The sequence below is a fragment of the Salmo salar genome, chromosome ssa17 (genome assembly GCF_905237065.1).
Source record: "Salmo salar chromosome ssa17, Ssal_v3.1, whole genome shotgun sequence".
NCBI classification, from domain to species: domain Eukaryota; kingdom Metazoa; phylum Chordata; class Actinopteri; order Salmoniformes; family Salmonidae; genus Salmo; species Salmo salar.
Window position 1 is genome coordinate 30,153,045 of NC_059458.1, and position 21,364 is coordinate 30,174,408.

The 21,364-nt window shown below is 44.0% G+C and overlaps 2 protein-coding genes across 8 annotated transcripts; one reads left to right on the forward strand and one right to left on the reverse strand.

Annotated features, from left to right (window-relative positions):
• The first annotated feature begins 3,228 nt into the window (after positions 1-3,228).
• LOC106574806 (protein boule-like) lies at positions 3,229-10,580 on the forward strand. Of its 7 annotated transcripts, none has more exons than XM_014150893.2 (12): positions 3,229-3,313; positions 4,125-4,168; positions 5,058-5,189; positions 5,313-5,404; positions 5,527-5,581; positions 5,975-6,050; positions 6,499-6,653; positions 6,962-7,045; positions 7,367-7,414; positions 7,519-7,647; positions 7,900-8,010; positions 8,150-10,580. In XM_014150893.2, exons 2-12 carry the CDS (start codon positions 4,151-4,153, stop codon positions 8,309-8,311), a joined length of 1,062 nt encoding a protein of 353 aa, XP_014006368.1. In that variant the 5' UTR covers positions 3,229-3,313; positions 4,125-4,150; the 3' UTR covers positions 8,312-10,580. The 7 variants fall into 7 exon arrangements, with proteins under 7 accessions (XP_014006368.1, XP_014006365.1, XP_014006366.1 ...); XM_014150890.2 differs by having other exon boundaries at positions 3,237-3,313; positions 5,037-5,189; positions 8,150-9,872; XM_014150891.2 differs by lacking the exon at positions 3,229-3,313 and adding an exon at positions 3,344-3,509 and having other exon boundaries at positions 5,037-5,189; positions 8,150-9,872.
• Positions 10,581-10,710: 130 nt separating this feature from the next.
• Positions 10,711-17,229, reverse strand: LOC106574807 (MOB-like protein phocein). The gene is made up of 8 exons (XM_014150896.2): positions 17,060-17,229; positions 15,888-15,950; positions 15,453-15,553; positions 15,292-15,334; positions 14,876-14,962; positions 14,410-14,489; positions 14,073-14,184; positions 10,711-13,625 (listed from the first exon to the last, which is right to left on the reverse strand). The coding sequence occupies exons 1-8, from the start codon at positions 17,117-17,119 to the stop codon at positions 13,491-13,493; spliced, it is 681 nt and encodes a 226-aa protein (XP_014006371.1). The 5' UTR covers positions 17,120-17,229; the 3' UTR covers positions 10,711-13,490.
• Positions 17,230-21,364: the final 4,135 nt, after the last annotated feature.

A 21,364-nucleotide genomic window follows, 5' to 3' on the forward strand; every position in this document is an offset into this window, starting at 1 on the left:
TACAGACTGTCAAGACTAGAGTGATCTGTCTTCAATCAGAGAGAAATTATAGCTGCACGAGGCCTATAATCAGACACAAAGTGGCTCTTTGAGGATCAGCACAGCGTCGAGTGGCGTTGTGTGGGGCAGAGCGTCCAAATTACATGTACTAGCTTTATTAACAAAGTGCTCCGACTGCACCACCTGAATCAGCCCTGTCTTTAACGAGGCTCTTGCTACCTGCGCTGCTAATTGGCTGCCCACCCACTCTCCCCTCCACTGTCTCTCTCCAGCTACCAGTACCTGGCCCAATTTGACTTAGGGAGAGAAACTTTTCGTTTTTTACTTTAGTTTATTGATTCGACCATTTAAAAAAAAAAAAACTGAGTTAAAAGAGGCTACATGTCCAGCCTGACTGAGTTAAAAGAGGCTACGGGCTACATGTCAAACTTGACTGAGTTAAAAGAGGCTACGGGGCTACATGTCAATCCTGACTGAGTTAAAAGAGGCTACGGGGCTACATGTCAAACCTGACTGAGTTAAAAGAGGCTACGGGGCTACATGTCACACCTGACTGAGTTAAAAGAGGCTACGGGGCTACATGTCACACCTGACTGAGTTAAAAGAAGCTACATGGCTGACTGTAACCTGACTGAGTTAAAATAGGCTACGGGGCTACATGTCACACCTGACTGAGTTAAAAGAGGCTACGGGGCTACATGTCACACCTGACTGAGTTAAAAGAGGCTACGGGGCTACATGTCACACCTGACTGAGTTAAAAGAGACTACATGGCTACATGTCACACCTGACTGAGTTAAAAGAGACTACATGGCTACATGTCAAACCTGACTGAGTTAAAAGAGGCTACGGGGCTACATGTCAAACCTGACTGAGTTAAAAGAGGCTACGGGGCTACATGTCAAACCTGACTGAGTTAAAAGAGGCTACGGGGCTACATGTCAAACCTGACTGAGTTAAAAGAGGCTACATGGCTACATGTCAAACCTGACTGAGTTAAAAGAGGCTACGGGGCTACATGTCACACTTGACTGAGTTAAAAGAGGCTAAAAAGCTACATGTCACACCTGACTGAGTTAAAAGAGGCTACATGGCTGACTGTAACCTGACCATACCCCTGTACATCGACTCGGTACTGGTACCCCGTGTATATAGCCAAGTTATTTGTACTCATTGTGTATTTATTCCTTGTGTTATTATTTTTCTATTATTTTTCTCTATGCATTGTCCAGAACAGCCCGTAAGTTAAATATTTTATTATTAGTCTACACCTGTTGTTTACAAAGCATGTGACAAATACAATTTTATTTGATGGAGACTCCTTTCCGCATGCAGCCCTGTCAGGCTGAGGAGGCCATGTTTTTGCCCAAGTACTACACGCCTGATTCCACTAATCAACTCATCATCAAACCTTTAAATCAAGTGTAATGATGTAATGCTAGGGAAATACTGCCCCAGATGTACATCTGCATTATAAGCTGAGTCTGTCAGGTACTTTGTCCCCCTGCCTAGGAGTCAGACAGACACATCCTATAGGCCTAACCCTCCCAGCGATAGGCCTGAACCTATCCTGGTGGTGGATAAAGCTGTTATGAGCCATATTGCCTGATAGAACACAGCTATCAAATGAAAGGTTCTATAAGCATCTCATTACATACTAGACCTACAACATGCTTTACCGTTCTCTGGAATAGAAATGTCAAACAAACCCAGTTCATGACATGTTGTAGTAGACAGGCAGGCTATGTTTTGGTCTAACCAGCACAAATTCAGAGGGAAACATTGCCCTCTTGTGAATGATCTTGAATATTGCATAAATATTTATTGAGGCCAACATTATTCTGGAGACTTATAGCCAGTATATTGCATACTGGCCATAATGCTGACCAAACCAGGAAGGACATACACTGAGTATACCAAACATTACGAACACCTTCCTAAAATTGAGTTTGCACTCAGAACAGCCTCAATTTGTCAGGGCATGGACAAGGTGTCGGGGAAGGTGTCAAAAGCGTTCCCCAGGGATGCTGGCCCATGTTGACTCCAATGCTTCCACAGTTGTGTCACATTGGCTGGTGGACCATTCTTGATATACACAGGAAACTGTTGAGCGTGAAAAACCCAGCAGCGTTGTAGTTCTTGCCACAAACCGGTGCGCCTGGCACCTACTACTATAGTCTGTTCAAAGGCACTTAAATCTTTTGTCTTGTCCATTCACCCTCTGAATGGCACACATACACAATCCATGTCTTAATTGTCTCAAGGCTTAAACATCCTTCTGTAACCTGTCTCCTCCCCTTCATCTAAACTGATTGATGTGGAGTAAACAAGTGACATCAATAAGGGATCATAGCTTTTACCAGGATTCACCTGGTCAGCCAATGTCATGGAAACAGCAGTTGTTCCTAATGTTTTGTATACTCAGTGTATAGCCAAGACAGAGTGTATATACTAGAACTCTTTCTTTGGTCAGGGCTAGAGAAGGATAAAGAAAAAGGAGGGACTATAAGCAAAGCAACATGGAGAGAGATATGGGGCAGGAGAGGGTGGATGGCGGTGCTCATTGCCCACAGTTCACGGTTAAACGATACCGTCCTGGTATGTGCAGCACAGGCATTGCAAGCCTGGCGACAGAGTTCTCACCGTGTCTCTTTCTTTCATCGCACTAAACCCTGTCTCTCCCAGGACCGTGGAGAAATGCACGGTTCACCCTCCAGCCTCCCTGGACCTCAATGCTCCCAGGTAGGTAAGCCAAGCACCAGCAGCGTGAACAGGTGTGACATTCTGCTAGGCTAGGGAACATGACAAAACAAGGCATGGCAATGGTCGTGTTCCTCTGCTCTGAGTTCCTCTGCTCTGACGTAGCTGACACATGCCAGATTTTACAACGCCCGGATAGGTATTTTATGTATCAACTAACCACATCTTATGTTTTAGCATTTTGGTGCAAAACTGCACAGTTGATGACAGGGCAGGCAACCATTGGTTTATGCATACAGCGTTTGAGCAGGGGAACGCAACCAATAATAGCACCTGTACGCTTGTACCTTACTGCACAACACCTGCAACATATTAATAGCAATATTGGATGCTTGCACACAAAATCAATTCAATGCTTTCAATAGGCCTATGTAATGTAACGACCTAGCAAAAATAATGCTGAAAGTCACAGAAACATTCTATTTCATTTACCCATAGGTCTACTTGTGAAAATATCAGCTAAGGACACTACAGTGTCAAAGAGGGTTCATATATAAAAGGCCCTCAGGAAGAGCCAGACTGGGAGGGGGCGCTGCATTGAAGACAGCAACAGGTGTTGTATCAATGTGAACGGTCTCTGCCTGACAGAACCTAGTAGCCAGTCTGTTTAGCTAACATTCCACTCCTTGTTCTCCAAGTCATGTGAATATGAAGTACAAGGAGTTGAACATGAGCTTTAAAAAAAATGGCAACCAGGCAAGACAGAACCCGGTACCAACCATACACTCGGCGATAGGGTAAATGTTTTGGTATGTTTGCTAGTTTACTTTGTAGAATATTTGTTCCAAAATGTTAATAATACGATAATTGCCATGTTCATTCAGGCACACTTATAATGTAGCAATTAACTGGAATTGTTCAATAAAAACGGTTTTCCTAAAAACGGTTTTTCTCCCGCCAACAACGTTGTCATTGGGGACTGGGAAAGTGCCATCTTGACAAGTTGAGGGCGGCAGAGCCTCGAAGAGCGGGAAATAAAACCGAATTAAACTAGCTAGCTAACCTGCGACTGCTCTAAAGTTTCCTACCTTTGGCACATGGAAACAAACTAACAATAATCTATAGATACATGTTTCTCTGGTTAAATCCAAATGAAACAAAAGAAATGTAACCAACACTTGCCCACCTATGAATATGAATGGTTTAGGATCGACTAGCTCGATCTGGTAAACGCCAGATATTTTTCCTTCGTTCCTGCTGCAGCTAGAGCGGGACTGGTGTTGATGACTCTGATACAAGGTCGGCTGTCCCTGGCTGTGTGCACTTCGCTTGCAAGGTGTTTTAACTTTAGTTGCCATTGTCTTGCTGTTTTAGATTGGATATAACCCTCAATCAATTATTTTTTTCCACTTTACTTGTTCAAGCCATCTAATTAAGCACGGTGTCTACGATGGAGAACGAAATAGCTGTAAGTTACCTTCGCGAGCGTACTAACTTTACTTGCATCTTGCTAGCTACCAGTAGCTAGCTAAGATGAATATGTAATATATATATATATATAACGTTACATCGGCTAGCTAGCAAAGTAGCTAAACAGATAAGTGTTACGTTTGATTGTGTCGGTATATTTAATTGTGATTCATGTAACAATGTGGGTTGCCAATACTACAATTATATAAATTAATGTTATATAGCCAGTAAGTTAAAATGTCACTCTTGAATGCTAACGATAATTGTCTAGCTATCACAAACGTTAGCTTCCAGTGCATAAAGTTAGCAAGGTATTTAGTTTAGCCAACTTATCTAGCTAGCTATGTTAACTAGCGTTCTTTCTGTTTGGTTATATGTCGCTTGATATAGATAATGTATTCCAAACCAGAGTAAGTTATGTTGTAACTCGTTTATTGGTAAATGGTGATTGATCTTGCATGTTTCTCCTGATCGAAAATGTGTTGGCTGACTCTTGGTAGCTAGCTAACCAGCTAAATTCTCTCCTAAACCTTAGCCTAGCATTGTGCAGTTTCTCATGCATTTCTGTGAGCCGTATTATAGGCTTTAAAAAGCAAAAGGTCACTCAGGGTTGGCTCGTTATTCCCAGCTCTAGACAAAACAAAAGTGCATCTACAAAGACAACCTCTTTTCAAGGTGCAGTTGTCCCCAAGAATACAGTTGTAGAGACAGTTTGTTTTGAAAGATCAAAGGCTTACAACATATATTTTGTCTTAAAGATATCAAACAATATTGCTTTGTAAAATAGCTAACTTTTGCTACATTATCAGAATTTCTCAGCATTGGTGAGGATGGCCAATCCAGTGATGTTCTTGTTCTGTTTCAAGCTAATCTCAATCTGCACGCAGACCAGCACTCCCTCTCCTCCTCCTACTCCAGTGTCTCAAGACCTCAGCAACAACACCTCTCCCTCTCACCATGCCCCCCGCTTTGGCACCATCATCCCTAACCGCATCTTTGTGGGAGGCATTGATTTCAAGGTGAATTTTGTCTCTTTACTTTCATAGGGCCTCCTAGTTTTGTGTTTTGCAACCTAACTTTACCTTTTTGCTGCTGCTGCATGTTACTGGAGCATAAAAAGGGTGTGTTCTTTTTGTGTGTAGACCAATGAGAGCGACCTGAGACGCTTCTTCTCCCAGCATGGAGCAGTGAAGGAGGTGAAGATAGTGATTGACCGTGCTGGGGTGTCAAAAGGGTGAGTTCAGTTAAACTGGAGATGTTCTGCCCCACAGACTGGATGACACTTGCAATGATGTTTATTAAATAAGGTATGGAAATGTAATCCAGGGACACTGTGTGTTTGTGTCCATCCCACAGATATGGCTTTGTTACCTTTGAGACGCAGGAGGATACAGAGAGAATCCTTCATGATGTGAGTAACTAAAAGTGCACTCTTTCACAAAAGGGTTCTTCGACTGTCCCATAGGAGAACCCTTTTTGGTTCCAGGTATAATCATTTTGGGTTACATGTAGAACCCTCTGGAAGGGTTCCACATGGAATCCAAAACGGTTCCCCTATGAGGATAGCCGAAGAACCCTTTTAGGTGCTAGATGGCACCTTTTTTTAGAGCCAGTATACTGTAGAGATATGGGATAGAAATGATACAACACAAACCTTATATCTCCTTCTGGCAGACAGCAGCTCAAATTCACATTAGATCTAGCTCAGTCCATCACCAGTAAAGTCATGGTCATGGGTAGTAAAGTGATCTGTCTCAATCTGTACCGGATACCCCCTGTCCCTCTGCCACCACCACATCCCCAGGCTGACAGACTGTGCTTCCGGGACAAGAGGCTCAACATCGGCCAGGCCATCCGCAAGCAACAAGTGGGAGGTCACCGTAAGTAACAGAGCACCGTAGAGCAGGGCAAGTTCACCCTGGTCCTGAAGTGCTTTAACCGACCTGGAAGACCAGGTGTGTTGAATTTAGGCAGTCACTGGACTGATCAATTAGCTAATTTGGTCAGGTGTGGTGCCTAGATTGAACAGAATCCTGCAGCACCTCAGGAACAGGGTTGTCTTACCATGCTGTAGATGAGTGACAGCTGAAGCAGTAGGATTACATAGTGGTGGAAATAACTTTTTCAACACGTTTGTAATGCATCATTGAACATTTGAACTATCATACCATATATTGTCTTATCTTGATCGTGGTGGGTGGGGACTAATGTGCTCTTGCTCTTGTTGGCTTTAAAAAGCTGAATCATCACCTGGGATTGAGTGTCGATAACATTTGCCTTTGTACATAACCTGGTGGTTGACTTGTGCCTCCTTCCTCCTCCACTCAGCAAACAGCTTCTCTGTGTCCAGCCATACTCCTGCCATGATGCCCACCCCCTGTGGAACCATGTACCTCACCACCTCTACGGGGTACCCCTACACCTACCACAACGGAGTGGCTTACTTCCACACCCCAGAGATGAGCCCCTCCTACCACTGGCCTGTGAGTCCTATCCTTCACTCAGCCATGTGCTCATGCCACATTTTCCCTGGTGGTGAATGAAATGTGCATTCTACATGAAGATTTGATTTGATTACACAGCAACATGTGAGAATCATAGAGAGACTATTGATCATGTTTCATACAGCAAACAGACATGACATACTACAGTGTTTTAGTCATTTTATACAATTCATTGCATTTGATAAAATCTAAAGTTATTGTACATTTGCTTTTTTGGCGTAAAGATACATGTTCTTTCTTACATGGCTGGTGTCCCGCATATTACATGTGCGTCTGTGTCCTTGTAGTCCCGCTCAGTGCCTGGCTCTCCTGTCATGCTGACCCACCAGCCTCCACCCATCTACCAGCAGCCGGCCTACCATCACTACCAGGTCAGAGCAGACTGTCCTAGACCGTCTCACCACCACCATTACAGCTCAGCTGACCAGCCTGATCCCAGATCTGTTTGTGTTCTATAGGAATGATGTTCATGACCATAGGAGTTGGCAAGACAGCACAAACAGATCTGGGACCAGGCTAACCGTAGTCACCAGTACAGCATCATAAGACATCCATTATAAATACTGGTACCTCAGCCACTGACAGCCAAGTCAGCTGTTCAGATGTAATGTAATGCTATTGAGGTGTTATTCCGGGAGAAAGCTGGTGTACTCCTGGGTACTGATCTGTTTCCTATACTCTGTGTCCTTCAGGCCCCTACACAGTGTCACCCTAGTCACCTGCAATGGAACGTTCCTCAGGTAAGGAGATGGGCTTCTGTGCTCTTCATCTCTATGTTTGTGAGTGGGTTTTTATCAGAGGCAAGGTGTTTTCTAAATGTCAACTAATTGTGTGTGTGTGTCAGTCTCCAGTGCCTTCCAGCCCAGTGTTGTACATGCAGCCCTCTGAGCTCCTGTACCAGCCCATGGAGCAGCCCAGCGAGGGGGGTTGTGTCCAGCCTGCCATGCCCCTCATAGAGGCCCCCATCCCAGAGGTTGATAACATCCTGACCTGGGTCCTGTTCATTACGCTCAAAACTGAGAAAAAAAACTACCTTGGTCCAATAAGAAAGGCACATTTGTATTGACTGTTTCAAAATGTTTTGCCACAGTACGACCTACTGAACACAACCATTTTGTAGTTCCCTCGGTCAGGGTACTATTTCCCATATGCTACTTCATAGCGTTAGCATTAGGTGACAGTTGATGTATAAAACCGTACTCAGTGCTTACTTGTTTTACCACAGCAGCAGTTCATCGACCACATGGTGCAACCAGCCTACAATCACACATTATCATACTACCCACAAAGTCCAGGGGGGATGACACCTGTCATGATACAGCAAGAACCAGGAAAGGTACCAGTTATAATACCAGTATAAACTTATTATGACATATGATAATGCATGCTGGAGAATCATCTTTATTGGTCTGTTGTGAGGAATGACTGTTGGAGAAGGATTGGCATGTGTCGTGTCTGTTACGTTCCTCATCTAGGAACAGAAGTTCCACGCCATGAGGCGAGGTTACCCCTCCTCGCCGGTCACCCTGAAGCCCAGGTACGGCCGCAACCCGCACTACGCCCACCTGCGCAAGGAGTACCGCCCAGAAATCACCACTGACCCCTCCCCTCTGCCCGCCACTGAACCACTCAAGTAGAGGTCATCCACGTTTCCTTTCAGCCAATGAAACGCCCATCTCCTCAGGCAGAAAAACCTACTTCTCAATCGCTACACCCACTTCTCATGACCCTGTCTCCTCCAACCCTTCACCCGCATTATATTATTCAGTCCAGACAACTATGTGCTCGCTGAATGTTCATATTTTTTATCTGTGTAGTATAATTTAATGTAATATTCTATCATTTTAGCTACTAAAAAGTACTGTAAGTACTATGATGTAAGTGCTCGTTCTATCACTTCCGGACTGTGAAAAAGTGCATAGTTTTCTCTGGTGTTTTTTCCACAACTCGGAGGGATAACTAGCTCTTGGTACTGTATTGTACTGTTTAACTGTTTCATAACTTAACCTAATGCATGATTGAGCTTAAAGTTAAGCTAAACGATCTTTTGTAACAAGAATGTTCCTCCATTAGCATCTGTGTCAAACTTTTGCCATGTAACCGTTCAGAGTATAGAAGCAATAGGGAACTATTTCCTGGTACTGCTTTATGTAGGCCTATTGGCCAATCACAAGTTTTGTTTTTCTAATTAGCTCATAACGCAATGCAAAAAAAAGTCGTAACGAAGATTATTGTCAATATTGGTGAAAAGCTGCTATTGAGCATGTTTTATCTCAATGGTATTAGAATAGTCAAGATTACTGTCTTTTTAATGTGACTGCAATACATGTTGGAAAATGTATTTAAAAATAATTAGGCTGCTGTCACAGAAGAGGGCAAATAGATCCCTAGAGGGTTAATCGTTACATAATTCTCCAACTGGATGAAAAAATACATAAACAGGAGATTATTTTATGCATTTTTATGTATTTTTATGTATCTCATGTTTTCGAGAGCTGTTTCATGTAGATTTTTCTGTGATTGTGAGTCTCTAAAAACGATGTGCCCTCCAGATGAGGGGTAACATCAAAATAACTCTGTCCACAGGACTGGGACCACAAATAAAGTACAATGAATATCAGTCAAACAGATTCACGTGGTCTCACGTCGGCTTTGTGTGACGGCTGGGACATTTCAAGATTGGAAGGTCAACAAAGTAAGCTCTTTTTTTTGCCATTCTTTCCTGCCTGTAAATTATTCACCTCATCTTCATCAACTTCAATCACCCTTGGTTCAGTCATGAGTCACCCATGGTCCACTCAGGTTTACACAGTTAGGTTTCTTTTTCCTGCATCCTGTCTTGGTCTGCTCCCTCATTGCTTATGCATGTATTCTATAAAAAAATAAATACGTTTTTATAAATTGTATTCTATAACTGATAAGCTATGGGTGTCAGAGTTGAGGTTTAACTAAAGAATGTATGACATCACATATTTCATGTAGGCCTATTTTTTGGATTAATTATTTGAATAGGATGTACTATGAGGTGTCTGATTTTGTTTTGTGTGAACTGCTATTCACTTTCATTATCTTCCCTGTAAAAAATATATAATCAGGGTAGAAACATCTCGAATTTTCCACAACGGTTCACAATTGAAAAGTTATGCCGTTTTGCTCTGAAACGTACTTGTTTTCTTGTTGAGAATTTTGATAGAAGAATTTCATAAGTGCTCCCACGTCCTGTTAATTTAACATTAAAATAAACGTTTAGGTAAATTTGATTTGGTCAGTTACTAATAAAACAGAATCAAAGTTTGATTTGAAATTAGATCATTTTAGGAAAAGTATTTTGTTGTATTCCAAGCATGCCTGTAATTTTTCAAAATGTTACATTTAAATAAACATGTTTTGCTCTTTACATATTTTCATAGCACCACATTGTCAAGTCAATGTGTCTTGCCTTTTTAAAACATAAATGTTTAACTATTTATTACAATGTTAGACGTTTGAAGTTCAGTTTGAGGATATTCCACCTCCCCATTTCTTCCCTTCCTCTACTTCCTGTAACCCCATTACTCAATTTGAGGAGCAGATCAACTATGCTTTGCGCCAAAGTACAGCCTTTAAAAAATGTCAAATATTGTTTGAGTTAAGATATGTTCCCTTCGTCCACCCTTTTTATAAATGAGGCTAAGTTGTCTTGACCTTACAGTTAAGATTTTGTTTTAACATCGGTGCATGTTTTGTATATAGTTCTGAACACTAGCTAACATGTTTATGTTCTTCTGCACATTACGTTGTGCCTTGTTCTTTCCGAATATTGAGGGGAAATGTTAAGACTTTTTGTGTTCAGAAGTGGGTCGTCTTGTTCGTAAGAATAAAGTTTGAACCCTTGAGAAGGATGGATACGTCCGTGTGTCATTGAGCCCAGGGAAACAACCCTTTATTAAAAAACCCTTACTGATGAAATGGAAGCCTGTTTGAAAACGTTGCACTACGGTGAAAATGTGAAGACTACAGGTCACAAATGTACAATAGGAATACACATGGCACTTGATTGTAAATATATCTGATATTTTAATAAGAAACAGTGAATGAATATCCACCAGGGACAAAATGGCAACACAGTCAAACACATCATTGTGTTGCCTGAGTAATAGTTAATCACAAGAATATAGAAAGTGAATGAGACATACTTGTGCTTTGAAAACCTAAGGCATTTCTGAGTAGCTGTCATTAATTAATATTCACTAATAAAACATCAAATTCCTTTCTTTTAAATAAATACAGTGAGAGATTGTTGCCCTAAATGGCATGAACATAAAACACCCCCCGTCCCCTTCTATAGAAACAAGTCATTAGGAAAGCAGTCTTTGTAGTGTCAAAGATGTAGGAACTCTGGCCCAGTAAACAGGCTATCCTGCGGCAATGTTGCAGTTTTTGGCTCTGGGTTGAAGCTTCCCCTAGGTGCAGATCAGCTTCCCTTCCCCTAATCCTAACCTCAGCTGATCTAGGATCAGCTTCCCTTCCCCAATCCTAACCTCAGCTGATCTAGGATCAGCTTCCCTTCCCCCAATCCTAACCTCAGCTGATCTAGGATCAGCTTCCCTTCCCCTAATCCTAACCTCAGCTGATCTAGGATCAGCTTCCCTTCCCCTAATCCTAACCTCAGTTGATCTAGGATCAGCTTCCCCTCCCCTAATCCTAACCTCAGCTGATCTAGGATCAGCTTCCCCTCCCCTAATCCTAACCTCAGCTGATCTAGGATCAGCTTCCCTTCCCCTAATCCTAACCTCAGCTGATCTAGGATCAGCTTCCCCTCCCCTAATCCTAACCTCAGCTGATCTAGGATCAGCTTCCCCTCCCCTAATCCTAACCTCAGCTGATCTAGGATCAGCTTCCCTTCCCCCAATCCTAACCTCAGCTGATCTAGGATCAGCTTCCCTTCCCCTAATCCTAACCTCAGCTGATCTAGGATCAGCTTCCCTTCCCCTAATCCTAACCTCAGTTGATCTAGGATTAGCTTCCCTTCCCCTAATCCTAACCTCAGCTGATCTAGGATCAGCTTCCCCTCCCCTAATCCTAACCTCAGCTGATCTAGGATCAGCTTCCCCTCCCCTAATCCTAACCTCAGTTGATCTAGGATCAGCTTCCCTTCCCCTAATCCTAAACTCAGTCATTAGTGGACTAAAACCCTACAACCCATTTTTTGTTAGTCTTCAATTAATCATGTCCTTCCACTTCCTTAATCTAGGATGGAAGACTGACGTGGTGCTATATACAGTATAGTCAGAAATAATGGACTATTAAATACCTGTTATATCAACCTGTATAATGTAGGCTGTTTATTAAATACCTGTTATATTAACTTGTAGCTCTACATTAGACCAGAGTTCCTGACACCTAGAACACAACAAAGGCTTCGTTTACACAGACAGCCCAATTATGATCTTTTGCCACCAATTGGTCTTTTGACCAAGCAGAGCAATTTTTTCCCCCATAAGAATTTGGTTGCCTGTGTAAATGCTGCCTAAGGACCAAACAGAAAGCACATGATAAAGTAACTAGCCAAGGGTGTCTCACAGTTTATCAGGTACACCACCCTGTTCACCAAAATGATTCGCTCCTACAGACAGTGAGTCACATGGCTGTAGCTTGGTCTATAAAGCAGGCAGACAGGCATCGAGCCATTCAGTAACTGTTTGATTGAATGCTAGAATGTGTAAAACTAGCGACCTAAGTGACTTTGAGCGTGGTATGATCGTCTGTGCTAGGCGCGCCGGATCCAATATCTCCGAAAGGGCCGGCCTCCTGGGATTTTCACGCACGACAGTGTCTAGAGTTTACCGCGAATGGTGCGACAAACAAAAATGATCCAGTCAGCGGCAGCCCTGTGGGTGAAAACAGCTCGTTGATGAGAGGTCGAAGGAGAATGGCAAGAATCATGCAAGCTAACAGGCTGGCCATTAACTAGCAAATAACGGCACAGTACAACAATGATGTGCAGAACGGCATTTCAGAACGCACAACTAGTCGATCCTTGTCACGGATGGGCTATTGTAGCAGACGACCACACGGGGTTCCACTCCTATCAGCTAAAACAAAGAAGAAGCACTAGTGGGAACGCAATTACCAACACTGGATAATTGCGGAGTGGAAACGCCTTGCCTGGTCTGACGAATCCCGGTTCATGCTGATGACAGAGTCGGGTTCTGGAGTAAACAGCAGAAGTGCGTTGACCCATCCTACCTGGTGTCAACGGTACAGGCTGGTGCCGGTAGGGTACTGGTGTGGGGAACATTTTCCTGGCACACGTTAGGTCCCTTGATACCAATTTAGCAACGATCGAACGCCACAGCGTATCTGAACACTGTTGCTGACCAAACCCAATAGAGAGCATCTTTGGGATGAGGTAGACCGGGCTGTTCACAGCATCAATGTACCGCCGTCCAATCTGCAGCTACTGCGTGATGCCATCCCATCTGCATGGACCGACATCCATGTGGAACGTTTCCGACACATTGTAGAATCCATCCCCTTTAGAATTCAGGCTGTTTTGGTGGCAAAGCGGGGTCTGACCCAGTACTAGATGGGTGTACCTAATTAACTGGCCACAGTGTATATTGGTTAGTCATTTAACCACAACATTGTCTTGTTCTCTGAAACATACAAGCTAAATTAGGATGTTCATACAATATTGAAAATATTCTACTTAAAAACAGGTGATTTTAGTGTGCTTTTGAGAGTATTGTGTGGTTGTGGGTGGGTGCGTGTGTGACAGCCATGTGTTTGAAATTGTTTGGCAGGGTGTAGCAGATCCTCTTCAGATCCCAGTCCTCAGGCGTCGTTCTCGCCCTCTGCTTCGTTAGGGTTAGTCTCATCCTCCATGATGGGTACGATCAGGTTGTCCTTGGACATCAGGTTGTACTTCATCACAAATCGCGTGAACCGATGGCACAGGAACGTCTCGTTCTGGAGAGGGCAAGAGCATTCACTTGAGTTTTCCTATATAAAATCCTAACAACAACAACAACAACAACATTTCTAAATCCAATGCTAGTTGAAAGCTGTAATCACTGGTAACCAATAAACCAGAGTCAAATTATATTAAGTACAATGTAACAAGTATCATCACAATCACAGCTGAATCTATGTGAAACCTGTTGGGGTAAGAGTTAGGACGGGATTCAATCTGATCAGGCATTGTAGCACGCTTAACATGTAAAGGTCATTTCCCATTGAGCCGACATATGCAGCGTTAACCGTGAATGTGATCTCCGCAGCCGCTGGAACATTCGACAACGCGGGATCAGATTGAATCCCAGCCTTAGGGCTAGGTTTGGGTTAGTGCTTTAAGTACAGTATGTACATGTGTAATTACAATTCACAGGAATAAAGACAGTCATAGAAAATGCTTACCTCATACTTGTCAAAGATCTGACGATGGTGGAAGTAAGCGTGGGAGAATATCCTGTAGATCCGTCGACAAACTGAACCCAGTTTCCCTACTGAGGATTCTTTAATGCTCACTCTACCATAGAACAGAGACCAAATCAGTTTACAATCTATAGACAGCAACTTTATTACAACGCTTACAGCAAGTGTAGGTAGCTGCATAAATCAGTACGATGCGAATGATCAATTGGATGAAATGGTGTTAAATAAAAAAACGATTGTGATTTGTGTGTGAAGGGTGCTGGGGGTTAATGAGAAAGTTAGTCACAGGAGACATAGGAACACGGTAAACAGTTGTTACCTGCTAGGGAAGTACTTGTTACTGTTGAGGAGGCAGGCGGCTCCGTCCAGAGTGTGTCTGGTGTAGTCGATGGCTGGACACTGCAGGAGACAGCAAACACAACAACAGGCTTGAGTACCAGCCATGATACAATAATGACTATAATGGTGTTATTAGTCCTGGCATGTTGAATGTTCGGTGCCAGAGGACAACTATCTTGTAGTCCTGTGTGGCTCAGTTGGTAGAGCACAGTGCTTGCAATGCCAAGTGCCATGGGGTTCGATTCCCACTGGGATACACAGTCCAACGAAATGCTTACTTCAAAATAAAAAATTTATGCACGCATGACTAAGTCACTAAGACTAAGTGTCTTTGGATAAAAGTGTAACTGGTTTATATTAGTATTCTATTCTTATACCAGGGAAAGGGGGTAGGAACTGGATGAGGGATCCGTCTCTACAAATGCTGTGGGCAGAGAGGACCTTACCTCTTTGGGAGTCTTGTGTGCAGCGCAGAGGAAGATCCACTGCTCTGTTGCCGTCATCTGAGTGCATGTGTCTGGGTGGCATTCTCCCTGTGAACAGACAGAGTACATGTTAGCAACAGACTTACTGGACGTTACCACTCCAACAAACACAGTGTGAGAAGAATGGATGTTCAACATGATCTTCCTGAAGAGCTATGTCACAGGCCTGGGAAACTCCAGTCCTCTGGGCCTGATTGGTGTCACTTTTTCTCCATCACTAGCAAACACAGCTGATTAATCAAATGTCATTCTAAACTGAAGATCATGATTAGGTGGTTATTGGAGTCAGGTGTGTTAGCTGGAGCAAAACTGTGACACCAATCAGGCCCCCGAGGACTGGAAATGCCCAGGCCTGCTGGTCAATCGTAAGAGCATACCTGTAGTTTCACAGCAAGTCCGTTCAGCTCCAAACAGAACTGCCTAAAAATGGAGGACAGGAGACAAGACCAAATGTTAAAAGAAGGATTTGTTTTCAGCACCAGTACACATTTTGGATGTCCACATGACTTTCTTGTAAGTGGTAAACGGCAGCCACTACCTGAGGTGTTCGTACTTCCAGACCCCTTCATCCTGACCCTCTGGGGGCTCCAGGATCTTGTCCATGTTGGAGCAGTCTGTACGGATGTTCTGTTGGATGTACTGAGAAGAACCACACACTTTAGAAGCAGAACAGAACTGTATTAAATACATCACCTGACTAAGCCATTCTACCTCAGCAACTCAAATGGCAGAATAGCAGTCTGATTGTTGTCTACACTTGAAAGATTTCAGTTTCTCTGATATTTTGGCTATATGCAACTGCTCAATCCATACTGGAGAATGTTACAGAGAACTGCCGACACAGATCAACCCTAGCTACGTAGCTAGTAGAATGCCTGATTAGACTTCTTCAATTAACCACACTGTCATCATATTCAAATGACTCAAACAGTAAGATATTTCAAACATTATAACAGAGACATCTGACTCCCACCTGCTGCACAGCCAGTGTGCTGTCCATCTCCTCGAATGACTCATCGGGCCAGTTGTAGAAGTCCTGTGGGCATACACAAGAAACTGAGCAGGGCAAACTAACTGCACTGATTCAGCTGACAAAAAGACCTCACCAGCTAGCTTATCTCTGTCTGGTAAATGACTAGGTAGCTACTAGCCCAATATTGGACTAAAGGAGCCTAACATCACTCCTTATAGTCCAAGGACCTTACATGTTCTGTTTAAAGGGTGAATTGGCTCTGGAAGCCAAATACTCCCATCTAAACATGAATCCATTCTCAATTGTGGTACGGTTCTAGAAACATAAATCCCTCTATGTTCACGTCACAAAATAATTTCACAAATGCAAAATACAGCTTACTGTACACCAGTGAAGGCTGGTGGGAGGAGCTATAGGAAGGGCTCATTCCAATAAGGTCCTCATATAAGTCCTCCCACCAGCCGCCACTGGTTTAACCGGTTAACACAGCTGCAGTGGGCAGTATTTTTCAGTGACATGTTTGTGGCCTGTCTTCAGTTTACACACAGTTGTTCAGAGACGCAGAGATAGCTAATTAGCACAGGTATCGAGACCTTAACAAGCGTTGTAAAATGGAAATATGTCCATGTGGTACCCTAACCGTTTAAAGATGTGTATCAATTTCACATGTTTTTTTGTTGTTTGTTTTTTTACATTATTTCTCGCTGATATGAAAGATAAGGTCGTTATGTTTCCAAAATCGTACTGCAAACTATCCGTGTTAATGTTCAGACCGAATGTCGCGGCTCTTAACTCCCACCTACAGAAGAATACTTCATCCAGTGACTGATGTATAATCTAATGGCACTGAGAGTCGTGATGAAGGGCGAGGTAGTTAGCTACTACATAGTTACCTGTAGATTCGATTTTCAGATAACTTCAGACAATTGACAATATAAACAGGCATCGTTTGATAGCTGTTACCAACCCATATCTTATAGTTCCTGACTTTGACTGGCTAGCCAGCTGGCTGTATGTAGCCTCGCTAACTAGCAGAATTAGCTAGTTAAGTAAGCTAACGTTAGCAGCTGACAAACGGGCCATAAAGGAAAGGATACAAATGTACCCAAGTAAAATGCAAGACAGGAGCATTGAGCACACTAAAATTAAACCATGTTGCTAAAATCCGGTACCTTTTCTTTAGTCCCTGGTCGATTCCTCCTCATAACAGCTGCACCCTCCGCCATGACCATCTCGACTGGAATCCGGATGTTGCCAGCGCTGGAGGAAGTGTCAGCTCGCCCTGCAAGTAGCCTATCTTCGTTCAGTAAAAAATTAGATTGCGGATTTGATTGAACCTCGGGGGTGTATTCATTAGTCGGATTCTGTTGGAAAAACGCGTTAGAAAAAGAAACCGTTTAAATCAAATAATATAACATCTAATTGTATTTGTCACATGGGCCGAATACAACTGGTGTAGACTTTACCATGGAATGCTTGCTTACGAGCCCTTCCCAACGACACAGAGTTTAAAAATAAAGTAGTACAAGAGGAATAAAATTAAATACACAAGAATGGAACTACAGTATATACAAAGGGAGTAGCAGTACCAGATCAATATGCAGAGGTACGAGGTATCTGAGGTAGATATGTACACGAAGGCAGGGTAAAGTGACTAGACATCAGGATCGATAATAAAATAAAGAACAGGGCACCAGCAGCAAATGATGAGTGTAAAAGTGTGTGTTTGTGTTGTGTCGGTCTCTGTGTGCGTATGTGTGTTAGCGTATGTAGTGTATGTGAATGTGTGTGGGAGTGTCAATGTAGTGTGTGCGTGTATATATAGTTTACCGTTTACTCTAGGAACCAAACGGAAACAAACAGAACAAACTGAAAGAAACGGGGAGGGACCTACTTTAATTTATCCAATAGAAACTCTCGTTTTCGTTGCAAAACCTTTTGCAACAGACCAAACGTTTTGCAACGGAATCCGACTCATTCATAAATCCAAATAATGAATACACCCAGTTCTCCCACCCGTGTGGATCTGAGAGCTGAAATTAAATCAAGTATACATTGATACATCCTCTCTTATACACACACACACCATTGCTGCTTATATATATATATATATATATATATATATATACTGCTCAAAAAAATAAAGGGAACACTTAAACAACACAATGTAACTCCAAGTCAATCACACTTCTGTGAAATCAAACTGTCCACTTAGGAAGCAACACTGATTGCCAATAAATTTCACATGCTGTTGTGCAAATGGAATAGACAACAGGTGGAAATTATAGGCAATTAGCAAGACACCCCCAATAAAGGAGTGGTTCTGCAGGTGGGGACCACAGATCACTTCTCAGTTCCTATGCTTCCTGGCTGATGTTTTGGTCACTTTTGAATGCTGGCGGTGCTTTCACTCTAGTGGTAGCATGAGACGGAGTCTACAACCCACACAAGTGGCTCAGGTAGTGCAGCTCATCCAGGATGGCACATCAATGCGAGCTGTGGCAAGAAGGTTTGCTGTGTCTGTCAGCGTAGTGTCCAGAGCATGGAGGCGCTACCAGGAGACAGGCCAGTACATCAGGAGACGTGGAGGAGGCCGTAGGAGGGCAACAACCCAGCAGCAGGACCGCTACCTCCGCCTTTGTGCAAGGAGGAGCAGGAGGAGCACTGCCAGAGCCCTGCAAAATGACCTCCAGCAGGCCACAAATGTGCATGTGTCTGCTCAAACGGTCAGAAACAGACTCCATGAGGGTGGTATGAGGGCCCGACGTCCACAGGTGGGGGTTGTGCTTACAGCCCAACACCGTGCAGGACGTTTGGCATTTGCCAGAGAACACCAAGATTGGCAAATTCGCCACTGGCGCCATGTGCTCTTCACAGATGAAAGCAGGTTCACACTGAGCACGTGACAGAGTCTGGAGACGCCGTGGAGAACGTTCTGCTGCCTGCAACATCCTCCAGCATGACCGGTTTGGCGGTGGGTCAGTCATGGTGTGGGGTGGCATTTCTTTGGGGGGCCACACAGCCCTCCATGTGCTCGCCAGAGGTAGCCTGACTGCCATTAGGTACCGAGATGAGATCCCCAGACCCCTTGTGAGACCATATGCTGGTGCGGTTGGCCCTGGGTTCCTCCTAATGCAAGACAATGCTAGACCTCATGTGGCTGGAGTGTGTCAGCAGTTCCTGCAAGAGGAAGGCATTGATGCTATGGACTGGCCCGCCCGTTCCCCAGACCTGAATCCAATTGAGCACATTACATTTACATTACATTTAAGTCATTTAGCAGACGCTCTTATCCAGAGCGACTTACAAATTGGTGCATTCACCTTATGATATCCAGTGGAACAACCACTTTACAATAGTGCATCTAAATCTTTTAAGGGGGGGGGTTAGAAGGATTACTTTATCCTATCCTAGGTATTCCTTAAAGAGTTGGGGTTTCAGGTGTCTCCGGAAGGTGGTGATTGACTCCGCTGTCCTGGCGTCGTGAGGGAGCTTGTTCCACCATTGGGGTGCCAGAGCAGCCAACAGTTTTGACTGGGCTGAGTGGGAACTGTGCTTCCTCAGAGGTAGGGGGGCCAGCAGGCCAGAGGTGGATGAACGCAGTGCCCTTGTTTGGGTGTAGGGCCTGATCAGAGCCTGAAGGTATGGAGGTGCCGTTCCCTTCACAGCTCCGTAGGCAATCACCATGGTCTTGTAGTGGATGCGAGCTTCAACTGGAAGCCAGTGGAGAAAGCGGAGGAGCGGGGTGACGTGAGAGAACTTGGGAAGGTTGAACACCAGACGGGCTGCGGCGTTCTGGATGAGTTGTAGGGGTTTAATGGCACAGGCAGGGAGCCCAGCCAACAGCGAGTTGCAGTAATCCAGACGGGTGATGACAAGTGCCTGGATTAGGACCTGCGCCGCTTCCTGTGTGAGGCAGGGTCGTACTCTGCGAATGTTGTAGAGCATGAACCTACAGGATCGGGTCACCGCCTTGATGTTAGTGGAGAACGACAGGGTGTTGTCCAGGATCACGCCAAGGTTCTTAGCACTCTGGGAGGAGGACACAAGGGAGTTGTCAACCGTGATGGCGAGATCATGGAACGGGCAGTCCTTCCCCGGGAGGAAGAGCAGCTCCGTCTTGCCGAGGTTCAGCTTGAGGTGGTGATCCGTCATCCACACTGATATGTCTGACAGACATGCAGAGATGCGATTCGCCGCCTGGTTATCAGAAGGGGGAAAGGAGAAGATTAATTGTGTGTCGTCTGCATAGCAATGATAGGAGAGACCATGTGAGGATATGACAGAGCCAAGTGACTTGGTGTATAGCGAGAATAGGAGAGGGCCTAGAACAGAGCCCTGGGGGACACCAGTGGTGAGAGCGCATGGTGCGGAGACAGATTCTCGCCACGCCACCTGGTAGAAGCGACCTGTCAGCTAGGACGCAATCCAAGCGTGGGCCGCGCCGGAGATGCCCAACTCGGAGAGGGTGGAGAGGAGGATCTGATGGTTCACAGTATCAAAGGCAGCAGATAGGTCTAGAAGGATGAGAGCAGAGGAGAGAGAGTTAGCTTTAGCAGTGCGGAGAGCCTCCGTGACACAGAGAAGAGCAGTCTCAGTTGAATGCCCAGTCTTGAAAGCACATCTGGGACATCATGTCTCGCTCCATCCACCAACGCCACGTTGCACCACAGACTGTCCAGGAGTTGGCGGATGCTTTAGTCCAGGTCTGGGAGGAGATCCCTCAGGAAACCATCCGCCACCTCATCAGGAGCATGCCCAGGTGTTGTAGGGAGGTCATACAGGCACGTGGAGGCCACACACACTACTGAGCCTCATTTTGACTTGTTTTAAGGACAAAGTTGGATCAGCCTGTAGTGTGATTTTCCACTTTAATTGTGAGTGTGACTCCAAATCCAGACCTCCATGGGTTGATAAATTGGATTTCCATTGATTATTTTTGTGTGATTTTGTTGTCAGCACATTCAACTATGTAAAGAAAAAAGTATTTAATAACATTATTTCATTCATTCAGATCTAGGATGTGTTATTTTAGTGTTCCCTTTATTTTTTTGAGCAATATATATTGTTCTCAACATAAATATTTTGAGGAAAAATAGGGGGTAATTTTGACTTCAATGTATTTAAATGTAAGAAAACAAATGTAGTTTTCTCTGTTTATTGTCTCCTTTCATTTGATTGATTAATACTGTTGAGTCTTTTTAAATTCACAGGCCACACTGTTGACCACCAGTCCTGTGACAGTATCTGATGCAGTAGAGGCTATATTATTATCATTATGTGTTGTTCCATAACAGATACTCCTATCCCCCATCATATATTGTTCCCCTGTCAGACACTCTTCCCCCAATAATACCATAAGCCTCATAAGCCTTTTTGTGGCTGCAGTAGCCTACTGTAGGATCAGGCATTTCCACAGGATAACCTGTTTGTAAATATTAACTGATTCTCCATTAGCTTACTCTCAATGACAATGT